Source organism: Pelobates fuscus, chromosome 3 (genome assembly GCF_036172605.1).
Source record: "Pelobates fuscus isolate aPelFus1 chromosome 3, aPelFus1.pri, whole genome shotgun sequence".
In the NCBI taxonomy this organism is placed as follows: Eukaryota; Metazoa; Chordata; class Amphibia; order Anura; family Pelobatidae; genus Pelobates; species Pelobates fuscus.
The window spans coordinates 325225469-325244118 of NC_086319.1; the positions used below are offsets into that span (position 1 = coordinate 325225469).

Consider the following 18650-nt stretch of genomic DNA (forward strand, 5'->3'; position numbering starts at 1 on the left):
TGTCTCACTTTTAGGCTTTACATCTAGTATATCTCCAAATCATGTAACTTTCCCCATAAAACATATATTGCATTTATTTGCATGTGATGGTAATTCAGACAGAAAATTCTAACTGTTATTGCCTTTGTTGCCTTAACTTCCTCTCCTTTGCATAGCTATATATTTTTTATGGTGTGTGGCTGTGTGCATAAATCCACTATGATTATATTACATGTATTATGTATGTATTATATTGAGTGGATCACCATAATTCTAATGTAATGTTTATAGGGGCTGGTACTGGGTGAATGAAAAAGTACTCAGTGGTATTTCCATTAGGAACTGTGTGTCCAGCCTGGTCCTTTTAGGGATTCATGTAGCAAAGTTTTAGGACCTGATTTCTAGTTCCACTGTTCCCTGGTTCTGGGATAACCTGTAGGTAAAGAGCTGGCCTGGGAGTTACAAGTGTCTTTCTAAACACAGTGGCAAAAGCTAGGCCCGTGAGATGCAAGTGCCTTTGTAAAGTAGTATTTGGAACCAAAGCAAGCGGTGGGGTTGATATCTGCCAGGACAGGCAGAGGGGTCAATACTTGGCTGGAAGAATGACGACAGGCAGAGGATCCCGGTAGACCTTGCTAATGGAAGAGAAGGGTGGAAACACGTTGCGGGTCTGGATCCCTGATTTGCTAAATGCAATTAAGACAATTCAAGCAGTCATGATTTCTTGTCTTGATTATAACATCCCATTCTTCATTGGTCCTCCCCAGGCCACAACATTTCACTATAATCTATAATTAATTCTTCTATAAGGCATACTTACCGTGCCTACCACTGCACACATCTTACCACTTTGCATATATCAGCATTCCATGCCTGCTATGAAAATTTTATTTCTTCTCCTATTTCCAAATACAGCCATAACCACTCTTGTACCATCAGGGTGAATAGGGCTGGAATATCTAGTTCTTTTGCATCAGACAGTTTGTGGAGATGACTTTGCAGATTGTGCAACAACTTTAGAATCTCTAAAAAAAATCAATGTTCTCCAAGATGAATAGGAGTACCATTAAATTATGTAATAATAACATCCGCAATCATCATCGGCTCCCAATTCAATTAAACATCCAAGGTTGTAAGCTAAACTGTTTAAATTCTATAGGGGGAGAGAAGCAATATGTAAGAAAATAGGATATTGTCAACATCTGGAATTGGGAGGTGCATTCATTTGAAACTTCTGTGAGGAAACAAATCTCATCAGATTTGATGTCTCTGTGGCCACATGCGTTAAACAGCAGGTTTGTCCTTGTGAATTCAGGGCTACTTATGAAAATAAAAAAATTAAGTCCTGCCTTATTAACACACATTTTATGGATAAAGGTAAATAACTGCTATGTACATGCTATATCGAAAAAAATTTTTATTTTTTTTAACAGCAAAATCTTGTACCTAGTTTCCAATCATCCTAATTAAAGAATAACTTTGTTATCTTATACACACACGTTATTTTAATTGTGATTTCACTGTAACAAATGCTTTTTTCTCTGTGAGTATTCCCATTATCATGGAAGGTTGAACCGTGGAGCACAGCCTTAATTTTTTCCATAACCAAACTATCTAGAGGAGGTTAAAGGATATTTGGTGGTTTGATTTGTTGTTTCCAATTTTATTTGTCAGCCATTTTGGTTCAAGGAAAATGTTCGCCAGCCTTAACCTCCATAACGAGTTGTTGGATTATTTTGCACTATTACCAATAACTACATGTTTCAAGGATGTCCTGTTCCAGCAAAGGTTACGGCACACTCTACTTGATTCAGGGGTCAAAGTAGTATAATGGTCCTCCATTTATATATACGAGGGTTCATATGTAGTCTCTACTTCAGGAGCTAAGTATGAAAGTAATTTGTTTTCTAAATATTTATTTTTCTTTAGAAATTCTGTTTGTATTTTTATCAATGTTTTCTGAGTATTGGTCTTTGGTTTAATTGTGGAGATCTTTTTCACCCCCTATTATGTTAGCAATGTCAGTGCTGTCATCGATAGCTGGGAAAACCGAAAAAGTGTCCTTTACTTATAGTGATTTTCTTGGATTTATTTCCTTAGCAGCAATATCCTACCCTATGTTTTGTTTCTGAGTAATTTTCACGTTTTAGTTTAGTAGGTACTTGGCTGACTATCTTCCTTTTGGAGGTCCTTCTCATAGGTCATGATTTTTTTTTTCTGTCTTATCAAGTAAGAGGATGTAGCTACCTACTGTCAATACTGTCATGTCATCAGAGTCCGGAAAATAAAATTGTGGTAAGTTAATAATAACTCTTCTGTTCACATGTTGGGTTTTATTAAACACAAAATATGTTAACGTTAAAAAAAAAAAATTGCATGCAATGAAAACAAATTAAAAGAACAATATGGTCATTGTCGGTATTACTCAAGTATATTTTTATTGCCAAAATACTGTAACTCTGTTCATGAGACATAAAAACATTTTTAAATATTGCTTATGATAATAATAGGTTTTGCAGGAATGTCAAATTAATTGAAATGATAACAAATTATAGCAATCGTGCTTCCACATTGCATGCATACTTAAGCAAAGACACATTTGTCATGGCAAAATGTGCTATAAATTGTCATATATGTTTTTAAATTTTAAATAGAAAAGCGGAAAAAAATGACATAATTTGGTAATAAGAAAATATTTGTCCCAAAATATTAATTACACACTGTACAGAACAAATTATTGCACTTAAAATCAGACCATAAATATGTACAAAAAAAGTATTTTTACAAAGTTAATCTCTTAATTTATAAATCTCTTAACAACAATCAAGACCCACTAATGATTCAAAGACAAAGGTACTGGATTATTTGTACACAGTAGTTTTTGTCTAACATTCAGTGATACAAGCCACATGGAAGGCAGACTGTACAAAGTGGTTGGGTGGCACAGTAAACCCCTTCAAATATTATTTGGCATAAATGGGGTGTTTGTGAATGTATCAGATGTGGAGAAGGCGTGAAGGAGATTTTCCTCGAGACACTTGGAATAAACTAATATGGTGACAGACCGGTGCTTACCAACATTTGTGGAAGTTTAGACTAGGGCGCAACTACTAAGAAAAGAAAAACAACTAAAAAGAAACACACAGCTATATAATACTGATACTGTAGGACATATTAGAGATAGCAAGTCTGCCTTGAACCTTTTGTCCTGATGGTTTGGAACCCGTCCTCATGACCCATCACAAGTCCAGGTTTTGTGAGTGAGTATCTCCATTGGAATACAAAAGGGAAATTCATAAATCCTGGATTGTTGGTGGGCCATGAGGACTGGTTTGAGGACGGGAACCCCTGATCTAGTGTATCACTTGCAGCATAATTTCCTGCATTTAAATATGTCTTTTTCTTCCCCTGTGGGTATCCTAAGATTTTTTTTTCCCTTAGGTAAAGGAACAAATACATAAAAAACAAACAAACAAGCAAGCCTGTTTTAATTAACTTCCCTCATTACTTTGGTTCTTTAGAAGCCACAGATCTCTCTGTACGTCCATGCAGTCGTAAAAAAAAGTTGTTATGGCGCTAGTAGGCTGCAGATGCTGTCTGTGGTTCTGGGCCTAACCCTTTTGAGTGGTTTGAACAGAACCAGGGGTTACCGAGGTACCTGTAGCCCATATTGCTAATGTGGATGTGCCACTTCCACATTAGCAATATCAATGATGTCTGTTTTTGGACTGCAGTTATTAATCTCATATTGCTATGGACTTTCGTGAATAATAATCTGGAGATATCTGTTGAAAAGTTTTATCATGTCACCCAGGTAGAGTATACCTGTTATATCTAGAGCAGGTGAGCCTAAACTATAGGGAATTAATTGCAAGGTGGTTCTCAATGTACATAGAAAAATCTACAGAGAAGAAAAAATAAAAACTCATAGAGTAGTATAGCCAAATATATCAAAACACCAATTAATATGTTGCACTCACAGACGCAAATTGATAGCAGGCATATCTCAATAATAGGGAGATGATCTGAGGTCCTCAGCATGGAAGCATGGACATGTAGGAGAGAAATAAACCAAAAATAAGTGTAGATGATATATGTTTATATCCTGCACTACAATAAGTTGCACTTACAAGTTAATAGTAGTGTAAAAGCATATCATCAAACATTTTCCACAGCCATCCTCCTCCAGTTGACACCAAATACGAGGGATACTGTTATAAGTTGTATAAACTATTTATTATTACAAGAATAAAAGTAAAAACAAAATAGAATAAAAACCTCACTACAATAGTCCAACCCTACGCGTTTCGTCCGTAACCAATCGGACTTCCTCAGGGTAATCGCTTCAAAGATTTCCCGTGAGGTTTTTATTCTGTTATTTTGTTTTTACTTTTATTCTTGTAATAATAAATAGTTTATACAACTTATAACAGTGTCCCTCGTATTTGGTGTCAACTGGAGGAGGATGGCTGTGGAAAATATTTGATGATATGCTTTTACACTACTATTAACTTGTAAGCGCAAGTTATTGTAGTGCAGGATATAAACATATATCATCTACACTTATTTTTGGTTTATTTCTCTCCTACATGTCCATGCTTCCATGCTGAGGATCTCAGATCATCTCCCTATTATTGAGATATGCCTGCTATCAATTTGCGTCTGTGAGTGCAACATATTAATTGGTGTATTGATATATTTGGCTATACTACTCTATGAGTTTTTATTTTTTCTTCTCTGTAGATTTTTCTATGTACATTGTTTTGTGAGGACTGGGAGGAGTCCTGTTTTCTACAGTTTAGAACCTTTAGGTATTATTGATACCTGTTTGTGTGCTTGTTTTGTATTTTCAATGGGTGATTAGAAGGTGGTTCTCAAAAAAGAATTCATATGATCCATATTAAAACATGAAAGAATTTATATTAGTATATGTGAGGGTACCCTGGATGGGAAGTTTAAAAGTCATATGTTGTTTAAGGTGAATGAAGTATGAACACATTCATTTCCTCACACCCAATATTACTAGCACAATCATTATTTATTTTAATTTTTATTCCTACTGGATATAAAAATATAATCAGATGAAGAACCTTTAGGTTTCGTTTTTTTTTTTTAAATGTATACTTGTAGTAACTCTCAATGAGTATTATAATTCTGACCTTAAATAAATTGTGTCTTACAATTAAAGAAATCAATAGATCTTTCTTACAGTTTCATACCAGAGCTACTCAATTCATCACTCATGGTTTAGTAATAAGACAAATAGCACCAGTATAAGACTTGGCATGCTAATTATTTCTCGTCAATTAGTTTCCCCCGTTTATAAAAGGTTGTAGAACCTTCAGTATCATGTCTGAAATATCTGGAAATTGCACATTCTTCACTGTACTATGTTTTCCAGTTAAAGGACCACTATAGGCACCCAGACCACTTCAGCTCAATGAAGTGGTCTGGGTACCAGGTCCCTCTAGGGTTAACCCTGCTTGCTGTAAACATAGCAGTTTCAGAGAAACTGCTATGTTTACAATAGGGTTAATCCAGCCTCTAGTGGCTGTCTCATTGACAGCCGCTAGAGGCGCTTCCGCGCTTCTCACTGTGATTTTCACAGTGAGAAGACGCCAGCGTCCATAGGAAAGCATTGAAAAAGGTAAGGGATTAACCCACTGGAAAAAAAGGTAAGGGATTAACCCCCTTCAGCAGAGCGGGAGTGGGACCCTGAGGGTGGGGGCACCCTCAGGGCACTACAGTGCCAGGAATACGACTTTGTTTTCCTGGCACTATAGTGGTCCTTTAAGTCTGTGTGATCAACGGGGACATATTTAGGGATACTCTTTAAATAGGCATTTACAGGCACAAATTTGGGGTAATATTTTTTCCCTTATAATAATGTTAGTTTGTGAAAGGGAGGAAAGGCAGAGTGGGAAATCAGAAGATGTTAATGAAATAATGCATTTGAGCACTATTATTCAGTATTGGCTATTTTTCTGAAATATGGCACAGTTTGTGGATAAATAGTGCTGTACACTACTTAAATTATGTTTACACTCACATGTGGGTTTAAATAGACCTGTATGTCCTACTCTCTATGTTATTGTTAATAATATGATAAATTGGTAGATGTTGATGAGATATATGTCTGCATTGTACAATAAAATTGATTCTTAGATACCAGGATTTCAAGAAAAGCCTGCCTTCAATGAGAATGTGTCTTTAGCACTCAATATAAATTGTCCAAAAATGCCCAGATAGATTTGTCAGATTTGACACATTATGTAACATTTTGATTTCGCGTCAATATACTAAACTGAATTGCCTGCAAGGAATAACAGAGTTTAGTTGAATATCACAATCACACATTGGTTTCAGAAATGGCGCATTTGTAGAATAATAGATAAAAATAAAATATTTTCCAAAATCCACAGGAAAGAGTAAGCTATTAAAGCTCTAATTTACCAAGTCTGCTTCTGCCACGGTCACCTCCTGGAGGTGGAACAGCCCTTTAGCCTATGCAGAACGTGGCTTAGTAAAAGTAGCCTAAATGTGAGAATCTGCATTCTATATTACTTGATTTTCTTGACAAAATAATATAAGGACTTATAATAAAGGTAAAATATGTTAACATTTCAAATATCTTTCTATTATACAAGGAAATGCTTCTTTCCATCAAATTAACTTCTGATGTAGCGTCTATTCACTTCAGGCATCTACTGATAATTCTTCTATTCAATGGAATTTCACATGGAAGTTTTTTCCAAATCAGAGTTTTAAAGTCTTTCATGGAAAAACGAAAACTGTAACAATCGCCCATTTATTTAAAAAAAAAAACAAAAAAAATATTTTATTTTTTTTAGACCTTGACTTCAGATCAAGCTTTCCCTTCAAATTTACTTATTCTTTTTTTTTTCCAGTCAAAATTCAGGTTTATATCTCTAAGCATAAACAACATGGCGTCTTTGTTGGGAACTCTTTCAGAATGATCATGACTGACAACAGAGACAGTTTTAATTGTCTTCAGCCTAAGAAATAATTGAAAGAACCATCCATGGAAATACTATGTTTTTGGAAGCATCCAATGAATTTCCATTAAGTAGACCAGGAAGTGTTTATCTTCCATAATGTACAAGTTTTATACAAATTAGAAGGATTCTTCCCATCTCTTCGTTTCCTGCAGAGCACGCTTTATTCACGAAAGATCTGCTCCTTTACATGATTCACAACACCTCTGTTTGTAGAGATCTACTAAGCATAACTTAAGTTGTTTTACAAAAGTACAGTAGTGAGTTGTGTCCTTGCATTCTCCTTCTGAAAAATAAAAGACCTTATTAAAACTCAGAGCCAATAACAAAACATGCTGTGTAGAGCATAATCGCACATTATATGTATGCTGCTTTGCTGAGACATGCAGAGTTCTGCATTGGCAATAATATATTGTTCTCTTAGGGGCCATTTTTGTTAAAACAATTGTCAATGATTGTAATAGCTAAATGTATGCATACTTCCACAGGATGTAATATTGCAGTGCTGCCAAGTTGTAGGCCTTCGTTTCCACACGCAATATTGGTCAGCCACAGCCTTGCCATTTTTCCGATGTATGCAGTCTACGCGGCGAGACTGAAAGCCATTTCCACAGGCTGCTGTGCAAGATCGCCAAGGACCTGTCCTCCAATACACATCGCACATCTCTGAAGGACAATTTCTCCTGGCAGCTGGCCTGAAAACCAAAACAAAACAATGCGTTCCTCTCTAGACTTAATACATCATCACGTTCCGGGCACCAATAGATGGTTTACTCCAAATCAATCTTTAAACACTTTGCTGCCAGGAAATCCTACACAACATTGCCAAGTAATGAATTACTGGCCACTTGGGCAACCATGGAGTCAATAAATAAGATGTCAGGAACCCAAAACCGACTATGAAGCCAGCCCTGCGAGCTAAATACTGAAAGAGTCCTACATATTCTCTACTATATTTGGGACATGCAGCACGGTATTTATATATCTACAGTTTATGGTAGTTCTAAAGCTAAATCGCTAACTTTAATTAATTTCTTTGTTTTGTTTTTAACAGCATCAAAAAAGTCAGAATGAGTCCTTTCAAACACATCTGCATGTGAGGGGGAGGGGGATGACATTCATTCATACAGTGGAAAGGGAAGAAAGTTCCACCAATATTATATGAATGTAAATGGAACACTGTGTCTTTAAAACAGATTTGTCATGTTATCAGCACCTCTGACTATCTCATATGCAATTAATGGATGACCTGCACACATGGGGACACTTGGGGACACTGAGACATGGAGAAACAGACACACATGGGGACACTGAGACATGGGGCACTGAGACACTTGGGGACACTAGGAGACATGGGGACACTGAGACACTAGGGACACAATGTCCCCGTCTCCCAGCTAGTGTCCCTGGTGTCTCAGTGTCGCTATGTCTCCCTAGCCTTCCAATTCTTTAGGCAGACATGCCTCCTTTTTTTGGGCATGTTCGTCCCTTTCGGAAGTTTTGGTTACATGATTGGCGTCAATGGCCAACCGTTTTACACCGCCCATTGACTTCCTGCTTCACTGGACACTGCTGTTATGGGGTATGGATTTACTTGAAAGATGAAAGCATGAATTAGAGAGAGATTAGCATATTTTAAGAGAATCTGAGTTTTCTTATAACTGCATCCTATGAGTTTTCCTCCGGCAACATCTCCACCAGATACATAATGCTTGGGAGGTAGGACTGTTTTAGTATTTTTTTTATAAGATTCTGTACTTAGGCCCCTTATAATTGTCAGCACCAGGCCCACTGGGCTCTTAATCTGGCCCTGCTGCAGATAACTTGGATCCCAAATTCTGCAACTGAATCTGTCTGCAGTCCAACCTGATACAGAGATGTTATTAAAGGAACACTCCAGGTTTCATAACCACTGCAGTGATGACATAAGTACCCTGGTGTCCCCCTTTTTAGAATGGTTCAACCTCTTACCTGGGGTACACCAAGCACTTCTTCCTACCTCCATTAATTCAGCCAGAAAGCCAGAGACTCTCTGTCTGAGCTAAATCCTAAAAGGATGCTCTCAGCCAAAGAGCTAGCACTGCACAGTCTACACAGCTTCCGGCTCTCTAACTGAGGCAAAGAAGGAGGGGAGCAGAGGCCAGTGGACCCCAGATAAGAGCTTGTACTGTTCTAAGACTGTGTGACTATTTACAAAGGGGGAGGGAGGCAGGGCATTCCTTTTTGACCCCAGACGAAGGTGCACATGCTGTGCACCGTAATGCGCGGCGGGCATCTTACTCATCACAGGGCACTACTCACTACATTCACAATGGTGATTTAAACCAAGCTAGTTCTAAAGCATGGCTTATATTATTTAACACTTTATTTTTCATTTTCGTCCCTCTGACTGTTTAGCAAGATTTAAAGGGAGAGAGGCTTTACCTTAAACTTATCTTTCTCTGCCTACTTTAAAGGTTTTTAATTGTAGGTTGGTGATTTTGGCACTCTAATTGTTGTATTACTATACTTTCATCCATGAGAAATTGCACAAATACTGGAGATATCTTTAGAGAGATTTAAAAGTGGGTATTTTATCCTCCTCCTCCTCCTTGATACATCTAGGGACTTTGTAACGCTCAATTGTAGATAAGATGGAAACAACTGCAGATTTCTGAGTTTGATAATGTTTATTACTTTAAATAAAAAAGATAATCAAATTGAACTGTCTCTTTAATTCCTGGCAGGTTATAACCAGCAGCGGTGTTTGAAGTTGTTTTAGGATAAGGTAATTTTAACACAACCAGCGAGAAGTTCCAAATTAGGATGCAGATAATTAATAAGTAGGTGTTGGAAACAAGATTATGAGTTGATGTGGAGCAGATAGCGAACCACTTAGATTTAGGATGGTTATATATTAAGTTTGAGCCAATCTGGTTTACTTAACTTATGAAGGAGTGATAATCCAAATTGGTGATAGAGATTCCACAGAGAATCGAGGTTGCAGCAGGCAAGAGAATATCCAAAAACAGTCCGAGGTCGTAGGAGAGGAGAAGGAGGGTAAATGATTAAACAGTCCGGGTCCGATACACAGTAGAAGTAAATATTCAGTTTGAAGTTCGCGGGAGCTTTCGAGTTGATCCAGCACTGTGGTGTTGACGCGGACTCTCTATGAACCCTGGGAACGACCACGTCATAGGAGGGGGAGTGGCCGCGCTCCGAGAACCCGGAAGTCCACGGTTAGCGAATGCCGGAAGGTCTGACAGAACCCCCCTCATAAGAAGCAGCCACCGGATGCTGTCAACGAGGTCTGGATGGGTAGCGAGCATGGTACGCGTTGATAAGTCGACGAGCATGCACCGCGGAGGACGACACCCATGAGTCTTCGTCAACTCCGTAGCCCTTCCACCGGACAAGATATTGTAAGGAACCACGATGGATTCGTGAGTCGAGAATCCTCTGAACCTCGTATTCCTCTTCACCTTGTACCAGAATGGGATCAGGAGTGGTATGAACATCCCTCATGAAAGGGTCGGAGTGGTGTGGTTTAAGCAACGACACATGGAAGACTGGATGCAGTTTCATGGTAGGTGGAAGTTTCAATCTAACCACGTTTTCGTTGATGAGTGACAATATACGAAAAGGGCCAAGGAAGAGTGAACTTAGTTTCTTTGAGGCACGGTTGGTAACAATGTTTTTTGAAGAGAGCCATACTAGATCACCAACCTTGTAAGTAGGGGAAGGTCGTCTACCAGTATCGAAAAACTTTTTCTGAGCAGATGATGCATTTTTAAGGTTATCACGTAACCTGAGGAAGAGGGCAGACATGAACGAGTTATGGTTGGAGACGTATGGATTAGAAGAAGGAAGTCCTTGATCGGGGAATGAAGAAGGATGGAATCCAAAATTTGAGAAGAATGGAGTCATTTTGCTACTAGTGTGTACCGAGTTGTTGTATGAGAACTCTGCCATTGGTAACCACGTGATCCAATCATCTTGTAAATGAGAGCAATAACACCGCAAGTATTGTTCAAGACATTGGTTAACTCTCTCTGTTTGTCCGTTGGTTTGAGGATGATAGGCTGAAGATAATTTACGTTGAATGTTGAGGGAGGAACACATCTCATTCCAGAATTTGGAGGTGAACTGTGTTCCTCTGTCTGATATGATTTCTTCAGGAAGACCATGGAGTTTCACGATGTTGTTGATGAATACTTTTGCCAGTTCAGATGAAGAGGGTAATTTCTTTAAAGGAATAAAATGGGACATCTTGGTGAAACGGTCTACCACCACCAGAATGGTGGTATGATGTTGCGAAGGAGGGAGTTCTACCAAGAAATCCATTGAGATGGACTGCCAAGGTCTTTCTGGAACAGGTAGGCTCAGTAATTGACCGAATGGTGGATGATGGTCAGATTTTGATCTCAGACAGGTTGGGCAGTTTTTGACATAAGATTCTATGGTTCTGTCCTGGCGAGGCCACCAGTAATATCTTTTAGACAGCTCCAGTGTTTTTCTTGTACCAGGATGACCAGCCAGAGGGGAATCATGAATCAAGGAGAGTATTTTATTCCTAAGCAAGGGAGGAATGTATAACCTGTCTTTGAAGTAGTACAACCCGTCCTTTTTTGATAGATTGTCTTGTTTGGGAAGTTCAAGATCTTCTTCTTTAAGATGTTTAATATCATCAGTTAATGACGAAATAATACCTATGATTTTAGGAGGTTGAGTTTCGTTTACAGGAAGATCTTGGTGAATTCTGGACAGGGCATCTGCCTTTTTATTTCTGGATCCAGGTCTGTAGATGATTTGAAAATTGAAACGGGAAAAGAAAAGATTCCAGCGTACTTGTCTGGCAGAGAGTGTTTTGTTGGAATGAAGATATTCAAGGTTCCTGTGGTCGGTATAAACAATTACAGGAGTGCGTGTGTCTTCAAGTATGTGACGCCAGTTTTCGAATGCAGCTTTAATACTTAATAATTCTTTTTCTCCTACAGGATAATTTCGTTCAGCAGGAGACAAAGATCGTGAAAAAAAAGCTACTGGATGGAGAGGATCTTGAGGCGTTTGGTGTTGAGAGAGGACAGCCCCGATAGCTGTATCAGAAGCATCCGTTTCCATGACGTAGAGAAAAGCAGGATTAGGTAGTTGAAGAATGGGAGCACTTGTGAATCTCCGTTTTAATTCATCAAAGGCTGCTTGAGCCTCTTCGTTCCAAGCAAAGGACCGTTTACTGCTATTGAGCAGGTTGAGGGGATGAGCAACCTTAGAGTAATTTTTAATGAACTTCCTATAGAAGTTGGCAAATCCCAAAAAACGTTGTAAGTCTTTAGTATTAGTAGGAGTAGACCAGTTGACAATGCAATCTATTTTGGAGGTATCCATACTTATTGAATGAGGGGAGATAACATATCCCAAAAAAGTGATTTCATTGACTTCAAATATACATTTTTCTGGTTTTGCGTATAATTTGTGTGTTCTTAATCTGGATAATACCCATCTCACGTGTTTTCTGTGTTCTTCAAGGTTGTTGGAGTAGATGAGAATATCATCTAAGTAAATGATGACACAAACGTCTAGGAGATCTCGGAAGATATCGTTAATGAAATGCTGAAAGGTTGCAGGGGCGTTACATAGCCCGAAGGGCATGACAAGATATTCGTAAAGACCATATCGGGTTCTGAACGCCGTTTTCCATTCATCATTGGCCTTGATTCTAACAAGGTTATATGCCCCACGAAGGTCAAGTTTAGTGTAGATGGTAGCTGTTCTTAATCTTTCAATCAACTCATTGATCAGGGGAAGAGGGTAACGATTCTTAATAGTTATTTTATTTAAAGACCTGTAATCGATGATGGGGCGTATAGTCTGGTCCTTGTTTCTCACAAAAAACATGCTGGAAGCGGCTGGTGAACAGGAAGGTCTAATGAACCCCTTCCGGAGGTTTTCATCTAGGTATTCCTTGAGGGTTTTTAGCTCTGATTCAGAGAGGGGATAAATATGTCCAAAAGGGATAGGAGCACCAGGAACAAGGTCAATCGGACAATCATAGGGTCGATGAGGAGGAAGTGTCTCTGCTTCCTTTTTACTGAACACATCAGCGAACTCCGAATAGCTGGAAGGTATAGTGGATTCCCTAGTAACATGCAAAATGGGGATGTGTTGTAGACATGTTTTCTGGCAATATGCAGAGTTAAACGTGAGAGAGAAAGGAGCCCAGGTAATAAGTGGGTTGTGAGTCCGTAACCAGTCTATCCCTAATATTATAGGATAAAGAGGAGAATTTATGACATCAAAAACAAGAAATTCAGAATGGACATAATTAGTAGTAGTCCTTAAAGGGACAGTTTCAAGGCGAATGGGCCCCGAGGAGATTAAGGAGCCATCAATGACTCTGACAGAGACGGAATTACGTTTTTGAACACAAGGAATTTTATTTTTTGTAACAAAGGATGAGTCCAGGAACACCCCATTAGCACCGGAATCAATAATGGCCTTAGTCGTAATTCTTTCTTTGTCCCACTGTAATATGAGAGAGACAGAGGAGAAATGAGAGGTTGGTTTAGAAGGAAGTACACTCATTATAGTCGTGGTAGAACCATGCTTACCGCCTCTTGGACGTTTCAATAGGGGACAGTCTGGGACCACATGTTCTTGCGAAGCACAGTACATGCAGAGGTTCAGTTGTCTTCTTCTGGTTCTCTCTTCTGGAGTAAGAGGACTTCTCACAACCCCTATTTCCATAGGTTCAGTGGGAGTTATAGGTTTCTCCGGTGCCTTTGAAGAGGTGAAGGGTTTTTTCCATAGAGAGCTAGTGAGTGATTTCTCAGCTTTTCTTTCCCTAAGTCTTCTGTCGATACTGATTGACAGTTGAATAAGTGTATTTAGTGTAGTAGGTAGTTCAGTTCTGGAGAGCTCATCTTTGACAGCTTCAGATAACCCAATACGGAACTGGTTACGTAGAGTTATGTCATTCCACTGAGTTTCAGGTGCCCATCGTTTGAATTCAGCAATGTAATCTTCAACAGGCCGGTTTCTTTGCTGCAGTGTTCTAATGGTTAAATCTGCAGTCGCTTGTTTGTTTGGGTCTTCGTAAAGGAGAGACATGGCTTCAAAGAATTCATCCAGAGAATCCAATATGGGATCATCATTCTCAAGAAAGGAATGAGCCCAGGCCATGGGTTCACCTCTCAAAAATGAAATGACAGAACAAACTTTAGATCTTTCTGTGGGATATGATCGGGGTTTTAATGCAATCAACAACTTGCAAGAATTGATGAACTCTCGGTATTGGGACCTGTCTCCAGAGAATTTTTCGGGGTTGGAGACAGCAGGGTCACTAGCCGAGTGTGTAACTGTGTGAGGAGTATGGGTTTGCAAGTCCCTTACATAAGTAAGGATTCTTTCATTGGTGATCTGTAGATCTTGCATGCCTTGAGTGAGAGTATCCACCCTTTGGTTTAATCTGGTGATTTCAGAAGTGAGATCTGCTGTATCCATTAATTAAGGCTGGATCAATCTGTAACGCTCAATTGTAGATAAGATGGAAACAACTGCAGATTTCTGAGTTTGATAATGTTTATTACTTTAAATAAAAAAGATAATCAAATTGAACTGTCTCTTTAATTCCTGGCAGGTTATAACCAGCAGCGGTGTTTGAAGTTGTTTTAGGATAAGGTAATTTTAACACAACCAGCGAGAAGTTCCAAATTAGGATGCAGATAATTAATAAGTAGGTGTTGGAAACAAGATTATGAGTTGATGTGGAGCAGATAGCGAACCACTTAGATTTAGGATGGTTATATATTAAGTTTGAGCCAATCTGGTTTACTTAACTTATGAAGGAGTGATAATCCAAATTGGTGATAGAGATTCCACAGAGAATCGAGGTTGCAGCAGGCAAGAGAATATCCAAAAACAGTCCGAGGTCGTAGGAGAGGAGAAGGAGGGTAAATGATTAAACAGTCCGGGTCCGATACACAGTAGAAGTAAATATTCAGTTTGAAGTTCGCGGGAGCTTTCGAGTTGATCCAGCACTGTGGTGTTGACGCGGACTCTCTATGAACCCTGGGAACGACCACGTCATAGGAGGGGGAGTGGCCGCGCTCCGAGAACCCGGAAGTCCACGGTTAGCGAATGCCGGAAGGTCTGACAGACTTATTACCTATGATTTTTATTTTTATCCAATCCCCTTACATTGGCAATATTTAATAAAGCCAGAAGATAGGGGGAGATGGTTTCGAACAACTAGGTTCTACTTACCAGCCAGAGGCTTAGCCTATTGGGCTTTGGATTTTAAAGGGACTCTATAGTCACCAGAACAACTACAGCTTATTGAATTTGTTCTGGTGAGTAGAATCATTACCTTAATGATTGCTTTTTGCTGTAAACACTGTCTTTTCAGAGAAAATGCAGTGTTTACATTACAGCCTAGTGATAACTTCACTGGCCACTCCTCTGATGGCTGTTAGAGATCCTTCCTGGGTCATGGCTGCCTAAAATGCATCCAAACATTCAGTATCTCCTCCCTCTGCATGCAGACACTGAACTTTCCTCGTATAGATTCATTGATTCAATTCATCTCTATGAGGAGATGCTGATTGGCCAGGGCTGTGTTTGAATCATGCTGGCTCTGCCACTGATTTGCCTCTTTGTCAGTCTCAGCCAATCCTATGGGGAAGCATTGTGATTGGATCAGGCCACCACTTCTGATTATGTCAGCAGACAGCTTGTTTTTATGAGTCAAAAAGCATGTAGAGTTACAGCTTCAGGATAAAATACAGTAAAATTTTGCAATATTTATGGAGGCATGACGGGCCCAGGGGGGTAGATGGTGGTTTTAACACCATAGGGTCAGGAATACATGTTTGTGTTCCTGACTCTAAGTATCTAACCTCTTCTTCATTTGGTAAACTAGGGTTTATTTAAATACTGGTAAGTACTCCAGATAACACTTGCACACAATGTTTTCTTGTGAGTGTTATATTTTATTTCTACATTCCTGGCACCATAACTACTTATGAGTGCTGTAGTAGTTATGATGCTTGATGTGTTCCTTTTTAAGAAGAACGGGTGACAATATTCCCATTCTGCACGTGACACACTGTAACACGTTGACCTGTTAACATTTTTAGGATGTTTTTTGACTACCCTATTATTGTCTTCAGTCCAAATGCTTATCAAGTTATCAAGGACACTAAAAGCAATGCGTATTTATCAAAGGTTAAATAGGTTACATTTGTTTTGCCTTGCTCATGGCTTGTATTTGGATTTTGGACTTTGAAAAGTACTCCTTAGGCAAAGAAACTTGAGAAATTGTGTTTCCACAACTATGCCAGAGTTTGACATGCAAATGAGCAAAGACAGGCATTGTGTTCCAGACTTCAGTCTGCATGCCATGGATGTGGTTTTAAACACAGCTTTTTTTGTTTAAATCATAGCATAGTTTGTGATCTAGAAGTACCAGTGACCAGTAACCAGCCATGGACTGTACAGCTTTGACTTTGTGAGTCTCATCAGCACGGCACCAGTTCTGGTCTGAAAGTCGACATCTCTGAGAGTACATTGCTACGTAACCAAAAAGATTGTGGTAAGACCAAACATAATACAACTACCCACAGTACAACAGAAACATGCAGGTGTTGCATAACAGTAATTCTTCCATTTGAATTTGGGCAGTTTTATCGTGTTTGATCTCACCAAAATCCAGACAGATAAACAGATCTCTTGCAACCTTTGCGAGCTCTCCCCTTCTTTACCTCCACTAGGCTAAGCAACCAGTAGGTAACAGGACTGGTTGTCTGACTGGCAAGTGGAGGGGTGTAATAAGGTTAATTTATATAAGTGGAATTTATATTGAAATGGAAAAATGTTTGTAAAAAAAAAAAAAAATTACAAAAAAGAGGGCACATTATTCACACGAAAAACCCTTCAGTAAGCTAAATTGCTCTAGGTGTTTTGTGTGTTCCTTTAAGAATTATAGTACATATCACTAAGCATTTATTCAGGGTACATGCCAATGTGCTGTGCCTTTCAAACACAAATGCTTTGGGCTCTAAACCCTTAACACCAGCATAACATACCGTATGCTATGGAAGTCTCAGCTCGCATCAGGACATCCAAAAGACCCATTTCACTTGCCAGCTGGATGGCCCTAGTGTATAATATTCTAGTAGATATGCATCAAATGATGACAGCTATAATGAGATTTGGACCATTTCAACAGGACTTCATAACAAGTTACTAAGCTGACAGCAAAAACAATCTACAGGTTCTTGGGTTTGTGCTATTCATATATTGTACAGCGAGCATGCCAATGTGCACAGAACACATCTGTAGTTCATTACGTCCTGTATTCTTTAAAATACCTCTTCCTCCTGTCACAGTAAGTATCTGGCACGGTGCTTCCATTCTGGTGCTGACACACTATGTGGCGATTTTGTAAACCCATTCCTTGACCGACACAACGATTTAAACACTGAAACAAAAAACACAAAAAAAACCAACAACATATATATATATATATATTTTAGAATACACATATCTTTTAACATCTGGATGTAGACCTGTGGGAATCCAGATCTGGAATCCATCTTCCGATAACTTGCAAAAAAAATACACACTTGTAAGATTCATTAACCAAACTTTAACAAGAGAGGAACACGAAAAAAAGATTACATTACTGAAGCTTGGATTGAATTTATGGGCATCGTGCCTCCCCCTCCAGGTCCAAGCTGTGCCTGTTTCATTGAATGCCGAACCATATAATTTAGTGCGTCCTGTGGAATTCAAGACAGAGAACTCAAAGCTATCACAATAAGATTATTAAAAGTGAACTTTCTTTTAAAACTACCAGCTGCATGCCAGAGATTTCAAAGGAAGTGGCCAGATGCATGGCTAGTATCCGTGGCATTATTGTGAATAACCTCGGGGTTTATTGATCGGTACTTCTTAATTGTGACAGTCAATTAGAAGAAAAGTAAACTGTATAATTTACACTAAAACATATTTACTAAGATCTAAAAATGAATGCCTGATAGATTTTTTAACGTGGAGCTCTGTGATATATAGACTAACAGGGACAATTCCTAGAAGGGTTTTTGAGCTTCAAGGATGGTCTGTCTCTCTGTAAGAGGAAGAATTGCTACCTTAAGATATTCCAAGTCCTTGCTTTGTATTGTGGGTCCCATTACACCTTTTGTAAGTTTTTTTTGCTCTTTCTTACCATTGCGCTCTAGTGTCATTCTCCTTTAGGTATTTAAACCAAATGGACACAAAATGCAGAATGTCCTTCTGGTAAAACCTCCCAATACAATATGTAGTCACTATTCCTCCCTCCCATATGTCTGTTTTCAATTTGGACAGCGTTATGGTTTCTATTTCCATGAATGAGACCTGATGCAAGAGATTATGCAGCATAAGGGTCAAAAGACACTTCGTCTCAGCAGCCCAAACCACAATAAGATTCCCGACCTTAATGGGGTTTATGCCAGACAGGAACCTTTTCCTATATTTTTTCATCATGTCAACATACACTTTGTCGGAAAAGCAGTAGCTGCTTGTTGTCTTCTTCCGACTAATAATTGATTTCCCAGACACTTCTACGCAATTCCTCATGCAAGCAATTTAGAGATTCAGATAGATGAGGTCAGACAAAATGTTTTTGGTCCCATTGAA

At 38.9% G+C, this 18650-nt stretch overlaps 1 protein-coding gene across 2 annotated transcripts in view; it reads right to left on the reverse strand.

Moving 5' to 3' along the window:
- Positions 1-6797: 6797 nt before the first annotated feature.
- The window catches only part of ADAMTSL3 (ADAMTS like 3), a 449463-nt gene continuing 437610 nt past the window's right edge, over positions 6798-18650 (reverse strand). Inside the window, exons 29-31 of one of the 2 annotated variants that reach the window (XM_063448975.1) lie at positions 17342-17451; positions 7476-7690; positions 6798-7281 (exon numbers count right to left, since the gene is read on the reverse strand). In XM_063448975.1, the coding sequence (XP_063305045.1) occupies positions 7163-7281; positions 7476-7690; positions 17342-17451 (444 nt within the window). In that variant the 3' untranslated portion in view covers positions 6798-7162. Of the gene's footprint in view, positions 7691-17341; positions 17452-18650 lie in introns of both variants that reach the window. The other variant, XM_063448976.1, reaches the window with a different exon arrangement.